This window comes from Cyprinodon tularosa, unplaced genomic scaffold (genome assembly GCF_016077235.1).
Source record: "Cyprinodon tularosa strain WSP-4 unplaced genomic scaffold, ASM1607723v1 ctg507, whole genome shotgun sequence".
Lineage (NCBI taxonomy): Eukaryota > Metazoa > Chordata > Actinopteri > Cyprinodontiformes > Cyprinodontidae > Cyprinodon > Cyprinodon tularosa.
In genome coordinates, this window is record NW_024039238.1 from 461,345 (window position 1) to 475,950 (window position 14,606).

The window sequence follows — 14,606 nt, forward strand, 5'->3', positions numbered from 1 at the left end:
ACATGCATTAGACATCTTATATTAACCATCAGGGTACTTTCTAGACTAGTACCAGTATTTAGATGTTATAATCATCTCTAAGCGAGTATTATAAACCTTTAAAAAGTCTCTAACAGTAAAAATCAGTTACGAGAGGCTTTGGTAAAGTCGATTTTGTATGAAGGATTTTTTTAAAATCACTCATTTAACTCCATCAATCCATACTCTTTTGCTTATCCAGTGTCGAGCCACCTCAGCTCATCTGGCTCCTCTTGGCATGGAGGAGCAGCGGTCCTTCCCAGATGACTAAGCTCCTCACCTTATCTCTAAGGGAGAGCCCCTCTCTTGACCGAGTGTCCAAGACATTTGGCCCCGGATCAGATAAAATAACAACAAAGTCGATCATTAAACTATGGCTAGGGTGTCCTTGTGCCAAGTGCATGAATGGACACCGTTATGCTTGAACATGGTGTTCGTTATGGACAATCCATGAAGAGCAAAGAAGTCCAACAACAAACCACCACTCGAGTTCAGATTGGGCCATTCCTTCCAACCATGCCTTTCCAAGGCTCAATGTTATTGCCAACATGGGCAGACTCAAAAAAGGGTGGGTAATATGAACTGCTGCTTAGCGCATAAGCACAAACTACAGTCAGAACCTGTCCCCCCACACGTATGCGGAGGGCGGCCACCCTCTCTTCACTGGGGTGAACCCCGATGGCACCAAGATGAGGGGCAGCCCACTCCTGCTTGGCGCCTCCCAACTCCATAGTGCAAGAATGTCCAGCCGCTCTCAGGAAGACTGGTTCCAGAGCCAGAGCATTGCATTGAGGTAAGTCAGACTATCTTTACCTGGAACCTCTCAACTTCGCACACTAGCTCAGACTCCTTCCTCAGCACAGAGGTGACATTCCATGTCCAAGGAGTATGCTTCTTCAGCCGAGGATCAGAATGGCAAGGTCCACACCCTGTTATGGTTCTTCCCATTTGTTATGACTCTGAGTTTTCAGTTTTCTGTTATCAGCTGTTCTGTTTTGTTCTTTGATTTATTTTCTATTATATTCGAGCATTCTTTAGTTACTCTCTGTTGCCCCCTTGTGGTTGTTTTCTTTCCCCTTGGATTCCTTCTTGCCAGTTCCACCCACATCTGCTCCTTAATCAGCTCGTCAGTCTATCCTTTGTTCTGTTCCCCTTAAATATTTCACCTCTGCAGTCACTCAGTGCTGGTTCCTTGTCGTTGCTGTAGTTGTCTTCTCAGCTCGTCTCTCCCTGGCTCCTCATGCTTGTTTTCCCCTGATGTCTAAATGTTTTTTGATTTGTTTAACATTTTAATTGGATTGAATCACATTGAATTTCTGGATTGCTGCCTCTGTTACCTGTGTTCTTCAATTAAATCTGTCAAAACTCATCTCTGCTTCACTCGTCTCTGCCTCTGGGTCCTCAAGCAACGTCACCACTCATTGTTGACACACCCTTGATTGCAACCTATTACACAATGCATCCGATCCATTTAGCCTCTCTGACAGGTGGTGAGTCCATTGGAAAGGAGACCCATGTTTCCTGTTTTGGGCTGTTCCCGACCAGGCACCCTGAGTAAAAGCCTGGCCACCAGGCACTAGGCAGCCAGCCCTACCTTCGGGCCTGGCTCCAGGGTGGGGCCCTGGTGACCCACATCAAGGAGATGGAACACTACATCCATTTGTTGTACTCATCATAAGGGGACTTTGGGCTGCTCTTTCTCTGAGCCCTCACCTAAGACCTGTCTGCCTTGGGTGACCCTACTAGATGCATAAAGCCCCTGACATCATAACTCCTAGGGCCATTGGGAAACTCAAACTCATCCACCACGAAAAGGTGGCAGCCTAGGGAAGGGGGCTGCCACCTTTCCTGGGCATTTAACTCACTATTATAAACCATAACAGCCTTCATTTTAACTTTCATCTCATTGCAAAAAGCCAATACTCACGGCAGAAAGTATTATTTCTCCAGGGTCTGATGTTAACCCCACGGTCCTGGCACTCATTGACGTAGGCCTCAATAGCTTCACACAGAATGGGTCTGGCTCCACCCAGTTCACATAGGTCAAACAAACAGTCCCTGAAGTAATTCTGAAAACATAGAATTTATTTTCTTAGTTACTACGCTGAATGGTGTCTCTGATCTAACGTCAAAGTCTCTCCCAGAAAGCAGAAACAACCAATCAGTGTTTACTAGTCACTTCTGCTTAAAAATGAAGATTTCCTAATTCGACACATGATATGGTTTTACATGGGTTTTATAAGCAGTGATTTTTACTTTGTATTTATAAATAAATGAAAAGCTGTTAGACAGATAAAAAGCTCCTACTAGTCACCACCTACATTTGGGCTGACTTTAGGGTGGCAGGCAGCGAAGGGACCGTCTTTGTCCAGCAGGATACCACAGTATCCAGAACTCTCATAAAGCACTTCCTCTTCTATAGTACATCCAGGAATGGTATTGTTAGGTTTCTTATTGCACCTGTCAACACAAGTCAGGTTCATTGTTTAGCATTCTTATGCCAATAGAAGATGCTAAATCAAGTAACTTGTACTGAATCAAAATGAACAGAATTAATTGGATAACAAAACTGTTGTTTGATTACAAAAGAAAAACCTTAAACAACTGCTGCACCAGAGGAAATTTTCTCTGTATTGTTTTGAAAATGATGCATGGAGGGAAAATCATTTAGGATAGAAAATAATGAGGAAATTAACTTGAAGAAATACATTTTCTCTTGGTTTTCCTGGATTGTTGCATTCGTTCAATACTCACTCTGGATCAGTGTTCCAGCTGTGGCCAAAATCATTTGCATTGCTTGCCAAGGCTCCATCTGGTTTCCGGAAGTCATCTTTGGTATTTCCGTTATAATCTCCACACAGTCCACACAGTATATCCTCATAGCTGCAGTTAACAGAAAATATTCACTTAAACATCATAAAGAAGTGTAAACCAGTGAAAGAATTCACTCAGAGATCTTTGCTCTTTTGACTACATGAATTTGAGAGTTTAACCATAAAGGGTCAACAGTTAATTTAGTGGAGGAACACAAATCAATATCACGTAAAGCCGTCACTCACTCCTTGATCACTTTAATGTCCATGAAGTGGTTTCCATCGTAGCGAACAGTCAAGCCAAAGTTTGTGGACACAGTATAATGTTTTCCTGACTTGAAAACGGAGACGCCAGGGGCTGGACTCACTGGAAGGTTAACATTGGTCCCATTCACCTATATGGAAAAAGCAGGTGTGGAAAAAATGAATCAAGATAATTTCAAACAAAAATATTGTTAATAAATCACCACTTCTCCAATTTCTTAAAAACGAGGTTTAAAACTTGGAGAAAAAAATCTCTCTAGTATTTGTCAGACTCCTTGAAGGCCAATGTCCTGCACTTTTTGAAAATGTCTCTGCTGTCAAACACTGAATCAAATAATAAGGTTCTTGGCATGACTATTGAGAACTTTGCTTCATCGAAGGAGGTAATCAAGCAACTTGATATAGCTGTGTTGGACCTAAGCAATATCTAAGAATTGCAGAATACCTTAAAGGGTATTTTAGTTACAGTGCTGTAGTTACAGGTTCCTCCTGGTTAGAAACCATTTTGATCCTTAGAACTTATCTTCTATGGAAACCAGCTAAGGTTATAAGCTAGCCAGTGTTTCGGGGCTGTCTCAAAGCTAACATCCTTTTGGAACGACCCGTTGTTCACATTCTATGGGCAGTATGCTGACAGTATGCAGTCCCTGTCTGTGAGTGCAGACCTTCATAGGGGGGTACTCAAGGCCACTTCTGTGAGTTACCACCAGTAGTTCTGGATGAAACCACCCTTTTTTTTCTCTTGGTTATAATTACCACTATAGAAGCAGTAACAAACGTTTCTGGCAAAAGATACAGGCTTCATGGTTCCCTCTTCGGAAATAAACAATATTGGTATAGCCATTACTTTGTTATTCCAAAGAAGGGGGTTAGGCTTTATCTCATCATCAACATAATTTTACCTTTTTAAAACAAGATGGCAAATGGTCTGTACTTATATAGCAATTTTTAAAAGTCAAAGACTTGACCAAAGTGTTTTGCACTACATTAAGTCATTCACCCATTCACACACAGACATGGTGGCAAGCTAGAGAAGCAGCCATTCAAAATGGCCCTTCCCAGTCAAAAGCCTGTCGAATGTCAGCAAAATCCCCTCCAACTTTCAGCCACTGGCCTTCTCATGGGGATGCATATTTTTTACTCTGACTCCAGCCTTTCCCTGAATTACAGGGTCTGACCAGGAGATGATGTTTCTCTTTACATCTTAATGTTCACAAATCCTGAGAGAAAGAATATTTTAGTTGTTTAAAAAGGAATTGTAGGGGACTAGCCAAGGGCCCATCTAGGAAAGTGAGGACATTTTTAATGGCTACTACTGTATATTGTAGCCACGGCTGCACATGGGCTCACTGACAGAGACGAGGCTGCTGTAGACAGACACCACTGGGCCCTCTGACAACCATCAATAGGCAATATGGGGGATGTGTTTTTCCCACATTTGAACTGGGGTTTGAAGCCATGACCCTTTGATTGCTGGGCAAACTCCTGAATCAGATGCCACTGTCGCCCAACTACCTTTACATGTACAAAATCAGGATAGTGATACTGAGACAGTTTCTTAATCTCTGCAGTTTCTGACAGCCCAGGCAATTGATATGCAAAGATTGATCCCACCGACTTTTTTTTAAATCGAGCATTACATCCAGACCACAGGCAGTTTCTGGAATTTGCTTTCAAGGGCAGAAACTCCTAATGACCACATACTGCTGTTCTTTAAAGGACTCTACTAGAAGGTGCTTGCTTTGTCTCTTCATCAATTTGAAGGTCCAGGATTTAAAAAGACGTCAGACTTAAACCATTATCTTGGCTTTGGTAAAGGGGTGAAGTAAGTTGCAATGAGTTTTTGACAAGTGTTATTTTCTCCAACACTTCATACCTGCACTGTGCCACCTTTGAGAATTGAGATCTTCGTCATGAACACATGTACATGAACAGCCTTGAGGTAGGAGATGGTGGGTGTGTTATGTCGGTTTTCATTGTCTGCATGGACCTCAAAGTATGGCAGGCTTGTATGATTGCAGGGTGCAGACATCAGGTAGCTGCAGTTGCCCATGAAGTTGTATTTGCGTTTGTCAAAGGTTGTGTAGTGAGGATCTCCAGATGCTATGCATGTTGATGAACCTAAGAGGAAGAACAATGACAAACTACATATCTAAAGATTCTTAAAAATGCTTTATCTAACAAACAAACTGTTACATATGTAGAAGATCATGAAAATGACTGATATTATAAAGGGCCAAATCGATATCAAAATCCCTAAATCTGAGACATTACCTTTAGGATAACAACCAGAAACACCATTGACCTCTCGACACTCTTCGGTGGGATCACAGGAATTATCAACGCATTCAAAAGTGTAGTTCCCCAAACAGCGGCAATGCTTTGTACATCCATCTCCTGATACTGTCTCACCAGGCTGAAATAAGATAAAATAAAGGATTATTAACTGGATATGCCTTAAAGACTGCAGTACTAGCTTGCTAATGTATTCTCATAAAATGCCACCTGACCTCATAATAGTTATTGCCATCATCCAAACAGCCACATTGATCTAGAGGCACACACCGCCGCCCCTTGAAGACATATCCAGGTTTACAGAAGCAACCACTGATGCAGGACCCAGAGCAGTTGGTGGAAGGTTCCTGACATGTAGGGATGCAAGCTGGACCACATTCAATATAATCCGCATCTGGTGGACAGGGTTCTGTTCAGTGAATACAAAAGAGAATGACAAAGAGTGTTATTGGATCGCATATGTGTTAAATAGATTATGTTTAAAAAAAAAACTTGAAATAGTTAAAAATGCATTTTACTTGGTTTAGGGGTAGTTGGTCCAGGTGTTGGCGGTCTAGGTGTACTTGGCCCTTGGGTTGGTGGTTTAGGTGTACTTGGCCCTGCAGTAGGTGGTCTAGGTGTACTTGGCCCTGGGGTTGGTGGTTTAGGTGTACTTGGCCCTCCAGTAGGTGGTCTAGGTGTACTTGGCCCTGGGGTTGGTGGTTTAGGTGTACTTGGTCCAGGGGTCGGTGGCTTAGGTGTACTTGGCCCTGGAGTTGGTGGTTTAGGTGTAGTTGGTCCTGCGGTAGGTGGTCTAGGTGTACTTGGCCCTGGAGTTGGTGGTTTAGGTGTAGTTGGCCCTGCAGTAGGTGGTCTAGGTGTACTTGGTCCAGGGGTTGGTGGTTTAGGTGTAGTTGGCCCTCCGGTAGGTGGTCTAGGTGTACTTGGTCCAGGGGTTGGTGGTTTAGGTGTAGTTGGCCCTGCGGTTGGTGGTTTAGGTGTAGTTGGCCCTGCAGTAGGTGGTCTAGGTGTACTTGGTCCAGGGGTTGGTGGTTTAGGTGTAGTTGGCCCTGCGGTTGGTGGTTTAGGTGTAGTTGGCCCTGCAGTAGGTGGTCTAGGTGTACTGGGCCCTGGGGTTGGTGGTTTAGGTGTTGTTGGCCCTCCAGTAGGTGGTCTAGGTGTACTGGGCCCTGGGGTTGGTGGTTTAGGTGTAGTTGGCCCTCCAGTAGGTGGTCTAGGAGTACTTGGTCCAGGGGTTGGTGGTTTAGGTGTGGTTGGCCCTGCAGTTGGTGGCTTAGGTGTGGTTGGCCCTCCAGTTGGTGGCTTAGGTGTAGTTGGTGTAGGAGAAGAAGGTTTTGGTGTTGTTGACTCAGCTATAGGGAAGGAGAAAAAAAACAACAAAACCATAAGTTGTTGAAAAAATAATTGCTATGCTTAGTTTGTCTCCTGGTGGGTAAAGATGTAGTCATGTCTCCATCTGACCAGTTTCTTACCGGTGCAGGTCTTGATACAGACGGCATCAACAGCAATATCTGTCTCCATGGTTTCACCAAAGGTTCCGACAATTGCAAACTGAAAAGAAATTGAAATAAATGTTTCTGACATAACTTAGACTTTGAAAAACACTCCCAACGGGTTTCTCATCCATATATATATGTAATCTACATGAAATTTACAGTTTGGTGCTATTGACAATAACATGTGAGGCGCAATGCCATTTCATAGGACATTTAGGTAAGGTTTGGAATGGAGGGACAAAAACCACATAAGTACCAGTTAGTGATCAAACTTTTTAAAACTCGCAGACTGATTTAAACAACTGTTAATACATATTTGTAAACATTAATCATATCAGTGCCATGATTTTACCTGAGTTTCAGCGGTTCCAATGGCGCGGACCTCTGCAGGCTTCCAGCCCATACCCTGGTTTCCTTTAACACTGAAGAAAGAAGGTCCAAGGCCTCCACCTGCTAATGTCAAATATAAACAAAAACTCAAACAAAGGTTATTATGGTAAAAATGTGCAGTAATTTTTATGCCATAACATAAATCCAACCCCTTACCTGTTATGGTGTGGACACTGATCTCCATTTTGGTGCTGGTACCATACAGGTAGTAATAAAAGCTGAGTTCCAAACATCCTGAGGGGGATGGAATCGCAGGACTTCTGATTTGAGAGCTTTCTCCTTCCACAGCTTCGGAAGAATCCATCAGCATGTAACTTCCAACTATGTACATAAGTACAAACAAGTGGTCAAAATTTACAGCCATTTTTGGGGAACTTTCACATTCAGTTTACATCGTAAAGTCATCTATATTTTCAGACTAATCAACACTAATAATATTCTTAGTATGAAGGGTTTATCAGGGTTTCATAAATGCTCAACTCTTGGCCCTCTATGAGCAGTAGCCTAAACCACAGTTTTACTTACACCCAGGTTTAGAGAAGTCATCATCAGGTCCAGTGCCGTCTGTGTCTGTTTGTCCACTCCACTGATCAAAACCAAATAGCTCAGGATTTTCGGTGTGGACTGTCCACCCACACAGTTCACCAATGGTGTCAAAATCACAGCTAGATTCACAAGCTGTAAAGAAAACCAATAGAAATTAGAAACAGAGTAGTGCCTGTCGTGGAATAATCCTCTGCCTTTTCCTTTTCATGGTAAGGGATACTGCTTATGTCTTGTTGGTTGTTTATCCTCATTTTAAATACATTAGATACAAAATGATTTAAGACTGCAAATATTTGAGTCCACACATGCAAGTAAAGTGAAAGTGGTAGGAAGTTGTCAGATCAATGTGAACTCATAGGATGACGTTTTAGCAATGGGTTTGCAAAAATGAAACATGAACAGAATGTCGTGCACAGCTCTTATGGTCTGTCAACATTGCTCAAAAACTGTAACTTAGCCAAATGCGTCTGATTCGCTGCTGGTAAATCATAATCTATCGAGGCTCACTGGAAACATAAATAAACAAAGTGTAAATGTGCAGCAAGAGAAAACTGCCAGAGCTCATTCTTCTTGCTGTCTGTCCTGTTTCGCACTCTCTGGAATGGGTGACAATAGTGGAATCAACTTTTGGCTCTCAAAATGGTATCAGTGCCCTATTTGTTGGTACTCGCCGATACCAATACCACCATTTTAATGCTGGATCGGGGCCCCGCTTCGATACTGGTATCGGTGCAACACTAGTATTTATCCCAGAGGAAAACGTAATTATATAGCTGCCTTAAAGGCGTACTTGTAGAAACTAAACTTTAAATTAAATGTCACACTTTTCTAAGGTAACTAGAGTTTTACAGTGTGAATACCAGCAATGGTTATGAATAAGGGTATGAATAAAGGTGTTGGGCCAATTAGTGTCGCGATATTATAAAGAATTGAGGTAAATAGTGTTTTAATAAAGGTAGAAATATGAATGTGTGTGTCTGAACTCACCAGGACATTCCCCCTCAGTGATGACAATGTTGTCCAATGCTGAGTCACAGGATGCAGAGAAACCTCTTTGAGCCTCAAACACAATCTATGCAGAGAAAATAATAAACATCTCAATGAATGACTTAAAGAATTAGGATTGCTCGCCTTACATAAACTAAACTTCAGGTGCAAACTCCTCCACTTAGCAGGATAATAGTTCTTTGAAATACCTTCATATATTTCGGAGATTTCTAGAGTGCAATTGAAAGTACAGTTAGAGTCCAGATCAGGTTTTTAGGGTGGTCATAAAATAAAATCAGGAAATATTTTATGAATAAAATAAGATATATACACAGATAACTACATATATAAAATAAGATACATAAAGTTTCTTAAATGCGTTTATCAAAGCAACATTGCATCACTTTTAGCTACTAGCTTTAGCGCCCCTGAAGGCCACTAGCAGCATTGCAATGTCGCCATATTTCCTCTGTGTTTGGGAATCTGATAGCAGATCAATTTGGACCTGCGGACCTTTCAGACAGGACATATTTTCCCTCTGCACCTGCTGCTTGGGCAACTGATTGCTTGTATTCAGCAGTAAAGTGCTAGCATTAGCTTAGTGCTAGCTTAGAAGAATAATAGGCTGTAGCTGCACAACAGTTCCAGAGAGTTCGAAGCGATTGGGCTTGTAAAAGAGCCCGATTTCCATAGCAAACGCAATCACAAACTTTGGTCATCTTATTCTTTAGGGGAATTCAGACACACTATAAACTTTTTGTTCATTTTGCTTCCTGGTGTGTCTGGCTCTCGGTCGCCCAGTTTCTATTGGTCTTACATGCATTGGTTACTGCATGGTTAAAGTTAAACTGTGTTGAACTTTGACCGGGTTGGTGCACAAGCTCGCCACAGCACCGCGCTGCACGTGTGCTTTGCTTGCTGTGATAAACTGCCCTCGTGTGGCACAAGCCAGTGAAAAAAGATGGGTTTCAGAGCATGCTCACATCCCATCTGAAAGGACCAGTAGAGTTCCTGGTAAAGACGAGGCCGCATTCATCTCACTAGATTAAATCGTAGAGAAAAACGACAACAACATAATGGTCTTGTCTTTATCAGACTGTTACTAAGGGACCCAGACTCTTCAAGAGTTCTGACTCTTGAAGGAGGCGGTCGCATTTCCCAGCTGTTCTGCAACTCCCTGCCCTGTCCCTGCTTTGCTGTGTCTTGTCTTTTCTGAGCCCTCTCTTTTCTTATCACCCGAATTCAAACCACCGATCGGGTCAGCTGGACTCTCAATGCAATTGATCACATTTTCTCAACAGGGGGACAGGGAAAAGGGTCCTACCGTGACATACTTCATGGGATACACCATGGATTCTTGGAAGGCTTGGAGGATGGTGTATTTTATAATATGGTCAGTGGAGGACATCGAAGATGTATGGTTTTTCTGATTTATGATACTCTGATTTCTCCTGTTTGGATTTGGAGGATACCTGATGTATCTACATTTACAGAGGATGTCGGCAGCAATTTGGGCCGGAGTGTGAGCTGAGCCGTATGCTGGGTGCGATTGAACGCATGCTAGCTGTGGTGGTTAAACTCAAAGGTAAGATGGGATGATATCTTGGATGTGCATGCTTGCTTCAAGGTGGAAAAACCCAACAAATTTGGAACATTGGATTTGCCACGTAGAGCCAGCAATAAAAGACTCAATGCTGACGGAAAAATCCTGCAGCCCACTCTTCAAACAGTAAGTGTTATTTTGGATTCGGCCTCCCCCTTATGAAAATCTCCCCTGGATGTTATGGTGGAAAGGCCCAGAAGAACTGCTACCACCCAGCCCCCTCTGGTTTTTTCCCCCTCTCCCTCCCCAATGTGGCTCCTTTCTTTCCACAGGGATAAAGGCAGCGCTATAGGGAACCGCCTACGGGTTGGGGCCCTTGTAGGCCATAAGAACGCCTAAAGGCAGCGTTCTGCGTCACGCATGGCCTCAGTAAATTGTTCCCTGTCAGCCTCCCCACCCTAATGTATGTGATTATTTTGTTATTTTGTTATGTTATTTATTTGTTATTTTGTTTTGTTTTGTTTTTTTTAGTCTGCACCAACAACACCAAGTCAAATTCCTTGTAAGTGCAAACATACTTGGCAATAAACTTGATTCTGATTCTGATGAACAGTTTGTAATAAAACCGAAATCTTGATTACAATGTAAATTGTAGTTGACATTAAAGAAACTGATTGATTGATTGATTGATTGATTGATTGATTGATTGATTGATTGATTGATTGATTGATTGATTGATTGATACCAGGTACCAGATCTGGTAGCGCTGTGGCTAGCTGTGCTCAGTAGCTAACAGTTTTGCCTCTTTGTGCTCGGTCTGCTAGCCAAAATAAGCTACTCTACTTTGAACTTTGTGTCAACCATTAGGCTAATAATATGTTGAGACTCTAGAAGAGATTTGATCCTGAAGAAACAGGTGCAATCCAGTTTGTCCAAGTGGAATTGCCGTATAATGATGTCATAAGAAGGGGCGGGGCCCCAAAAAAATCTGGTACCTAAACTGACCCTCTTAGGTGAGTTTTTGAGAAGAGCATCGATACGCAACAATTGTTGAATACTGACCTGAAAAATCATCTAGTCGATGTCAGATGAAGCTAATATTGCCTCGAAAGTGATGCAGAGTTGCTTTTATTACACTTTTAAATGTTTTTCCCGTTAAAAAATGATCTCCAGCAGTTTGGAAACACTCACGTTGAGACTCTGACCGGCTGCTTTGGGCACGGTGATAGAACCTGCCAACCAGGACGGACTCTGAAATCCATCCCTCCTCCAGACTTCCACTTCTTCGCCGCCTGCTGGATTTGACAGAACCCTTAAGAAATTGTTGCTTTCGATCCCATACATGTAGTACCGGAACTGAACGCAGATCTTAGATGCCGATGAGGTGATCAAGGGGCTCAGCAGACGAGCTTTTTGTCCATTGGAGACGTTGTCGCATTCATGGTATATATAGAATCCCTCTGCAGACAGAGACACACAAAGACTCAGAATTCTTTGGACTTAATGCTTTGGGCTGTTAGACGCGTCAGAACCAAAACAGCTGGTAAACTGACTTCCATCTGGGTAGTCTCCGCTGGGGCCGGTGCCAGGAGTCGGAGTTGGACCTTTATGTCGGGTCCAGTCGCTGTTATCCGCCGTGTCCTGGGTGAAGCTGCAGAATGGCTGACTGTCATGATTAAAGTCGCAGGAGGTGATCACGGCTGTTGGACAGACAGACGACAGAGATACAGACGTGAAGAATTTACATTTCATTAAAAACCTGAATAATTTGTCTTCCAGAAATGCCATTACTGCAACCCATCCCTGTCTGACTTCATCATTCTCTAACAACAAACCGGGTTGGTGCAAAAGATTAAAATACATCATTGGTGTTTGTATTGAAATAAGTACCGCAAATAAAGTCTGAATTTTGTTTTAGTAATTAATCTTTTTTTTCCCCATTCTTCCATCTTAGGGAAACACAGAAACACTCAAAGCAGTGATGTTCACACCTAAAATACTGCAAAAAATCAACAAATTAGTCAAAATATCTCAGACTAAGTGTTTTTACCCTTAAATAAGATGATTGATCAATGAAATTAACATTTAAACCCTGAAAATAAGATGTTTTTATCTTATCTTAAATGTAAATTGAGCAGCTGTATACAAATATGTTTTTATCTTGATCTTTATAATAATATTATATTTCCGTTTTTTTCTACAAGCATTTAGATCTTTCTGAATAATTTTCCATGTAATCAAAGCCTGCTTCACATTGAACCCGACTATGAGTCAATTTAACATCTACTTGGAAACGACATGACCTCAAAGTTCAACATTCACAAAATTAAAAACCTGAATCAGCGCGACAAATAATTGACTCGTACACTGGAAAAAATCTGAATCTAGATCAGTAATTTTTTCTTAAAATAGGTGCATTTGTTCTTGGATTGAGGAAGTAAAAGAGACATTTTCCCACTGGAACAAGATAATTTAGGTTTAAAATAAGAAAAAAAAATGGAATTGTCTTATTTCAACCAAATATTATGTAATTATCTTATTTTAAATACTATATTTGATATATATTTAATATATAATATTGAAAATACATTGGCAAATTGTCTCATTTACCTATTAAAATTAAGGGTAAATACAATTAATTTAAGTCATTTTTAGTTATTTCTAGATTGTTTTTCCAGTGTTCAGTCTGATCCAAATGGCTCCAAAATAACATCTCATAATGTCAATACATTATAAGTTGTTTTGTTTGGTTGCTTTGGGCGTTCTAGGCGAGAAGGCAAGGTGAAAAAGTTGTTAGAGATGCCCAAGATAAGGAGCAGTAAATAGATAAAGGCGAGAACATTTGGTCACATGCGGCAACATGTGGCCATTTATCAGCAGAGGGGATTGCTTTAAGAGGTGGGAATACTTAAACAGAGTATAGAAAAATCCAAACCAACATACCAGCATCTCTCTGGTTTCCCTTCAGGCTGTAAAAGAAAGAAAAAACATAATTACATTGCTTCTCATTTGGATTTACTTCTGGAATGCTTCTCAGATAAACTTGAATTAAGACACTTGGAAAAAAATAATAAAAAACATACAAAACTTTCATGCAGAAAAAATAAACTAGCTAAATAAATAAACTTGCTGATTACTAATAAGGTCAAACCCTAAAGGTTAGACCACCTTATAAATATCCACTATAACTACAAAATCAACCCTACAATGGAAAAAACGACCTATAAATAAGTACAAATTTCTTAATTTGAGTAGCTAAATGAGAGTTTGCCAATATAATGAGTATTTTTACTCTTGAAATAAAATAATTCCATAATATGTACTTTATATAAGACAATGCAGTTGGGTTTTCTTATTTTAAAGCAAAATGTCTCTTTTATCTCCTCAATCCAAGATCAAATACACTTATTTTAAGAAAAAATTATTTTTTTTCCAGTGCAGATTAAAACCCTTAAAAACAAATATATATTAAAAAAACTAAAATCTTAAAAGTTGGATGTAGAAAAAAATAAATAAACTGGTTGATTATTGATAAGGTCAACCCCTAAAAGTAATACTGCATTATAAATATCCACTATAACTATAAATTAAACTCTACTGAACATTAAATTAAATACTGGCAAAATAAAAAATGACTGACATTTAATAACCTTCACACTGTAAAAAAAAATCAAAATCTAGATGAGTCATTTTTTCTTAAAATAAGTGCATTAGTTCTTGGATTGAGGAGGAAAAACAAGAAAACTTACACTTAAAATAAAAAAAAAAACACAATTGCATTGTCTTATTTCAAGTTATTATCTAATTATCTTATTTTAAAATCCTCATTCCATCTGCAAACGATCTCATTAACCTACTCAAATTAAGGGTAAATACAGTTAATTTAATTATGTTTTTTTCAGTGCATCCTAATAATAAATGCAGTATATTATTCTAAATAAAGTTGAGATGTTTTGTGGGGTAACCAACCTCTGCCGTCCTGCTGCTGCTCTGCATTCACACACCAATAGGAGGAAAATCACATAATTGAATCTTTCCATGATGACCAGCATGAGAAGGCAGAGAGGCCGATGGGCCGCTATATATAGAGGCGGAGGATGACCAACCCGACATGTGGAGCTGAGAAGAACTGGGTGGTGCAGCAGGTGAAAAAAAAAAAAAAAAACTGTACAGTATGATGTCGCAAAAATGTGTAAATAAGTAACTGGTGGCGATAGGGACAGGGTGTGTCCCCTTTGGGTGGATATTTGTTGG

At 40.7% G+C, this 14,606-nt stretch overlaps 1 protein-coding gene across 6 annotated transcripts in view; it reads right to left on the minus strand.

Moving 5' to 3' along the window:
* The window catches only part of zanl (zonadhesin, like), a 54,522-nt gene extending 40,129 nt beyond the window's left edge, over positions 1–14,393 (minus strand). For 3 of the 6 annotated variants that reach the window (XM_038303176.1, XM_038303174.1, XM_038303172.1), the window contains exons 1-17: positions 14,322–14,393; positions 13,296–13,321; positions 11,906–12,052; positions 11,544–11,812; positions 8,810–8,894; positions 7,802–7,954; positions 7,433–7,597; positions 7,239–7,339; positions 6,863–6,941; positions 5,909–6,742; positions 5,606–5,799; positions 5,370–5,511; positions 4,972–5,216; positions 3,078–3,226; positions 2,773–2,901; positions 2,340–2,478; positions 1,946–2,087 (exon numbers count right to left, since the gene is read on the minus strand). In XM_038303176.1, the coding sequence (XP_038159104.1) occupies positions 1,946–2,087; positions 2,340–2,478; positions 2,773–2,901; positions 3,078–3,226; positions 4,972–5,216; positions 5,370–5,511; positions 5,606–5,799; positions 5,909–6,742; positions 6,863–6,941; positions 7,239–7,339; positions 7,433–7,597; positions 7,802–7,954; positions 8,810–8,894; positions 11,544–11,812; positions 11,906–12,052; positions 13,296–13,321; positions 14,322–14,392 (3,070 nt within the window). In that variant the 5' untranslated portion in view covers position 14,393. The remainder of the gene's footprint in view (positions 1–1,945; positions 2,088–2,339; positions 2,479–2,772; positions 2,902–3,077; positions 3,227–4,971; positions 5,217–5,369; positions 5,512–5,605; positions 5,800–5,908; positions 6,743–6,862; positions 6,942–7,238; positions 7,340–7,432; positions 7,598–7,801; positions 7,955–8,809; positions 8,895–11,543; positions 11,813–11,905; positions 12,053–13,295; positions 13,322–14,321) is intronic. The other 3 variants (XM_038303178.1, XM_038303175.1, XM_038303173.1) reach the window with 2 other exon arrangements.
* Between the last annotated feature and the right edge of the window lie 213 nt (positions 14,394–14,606).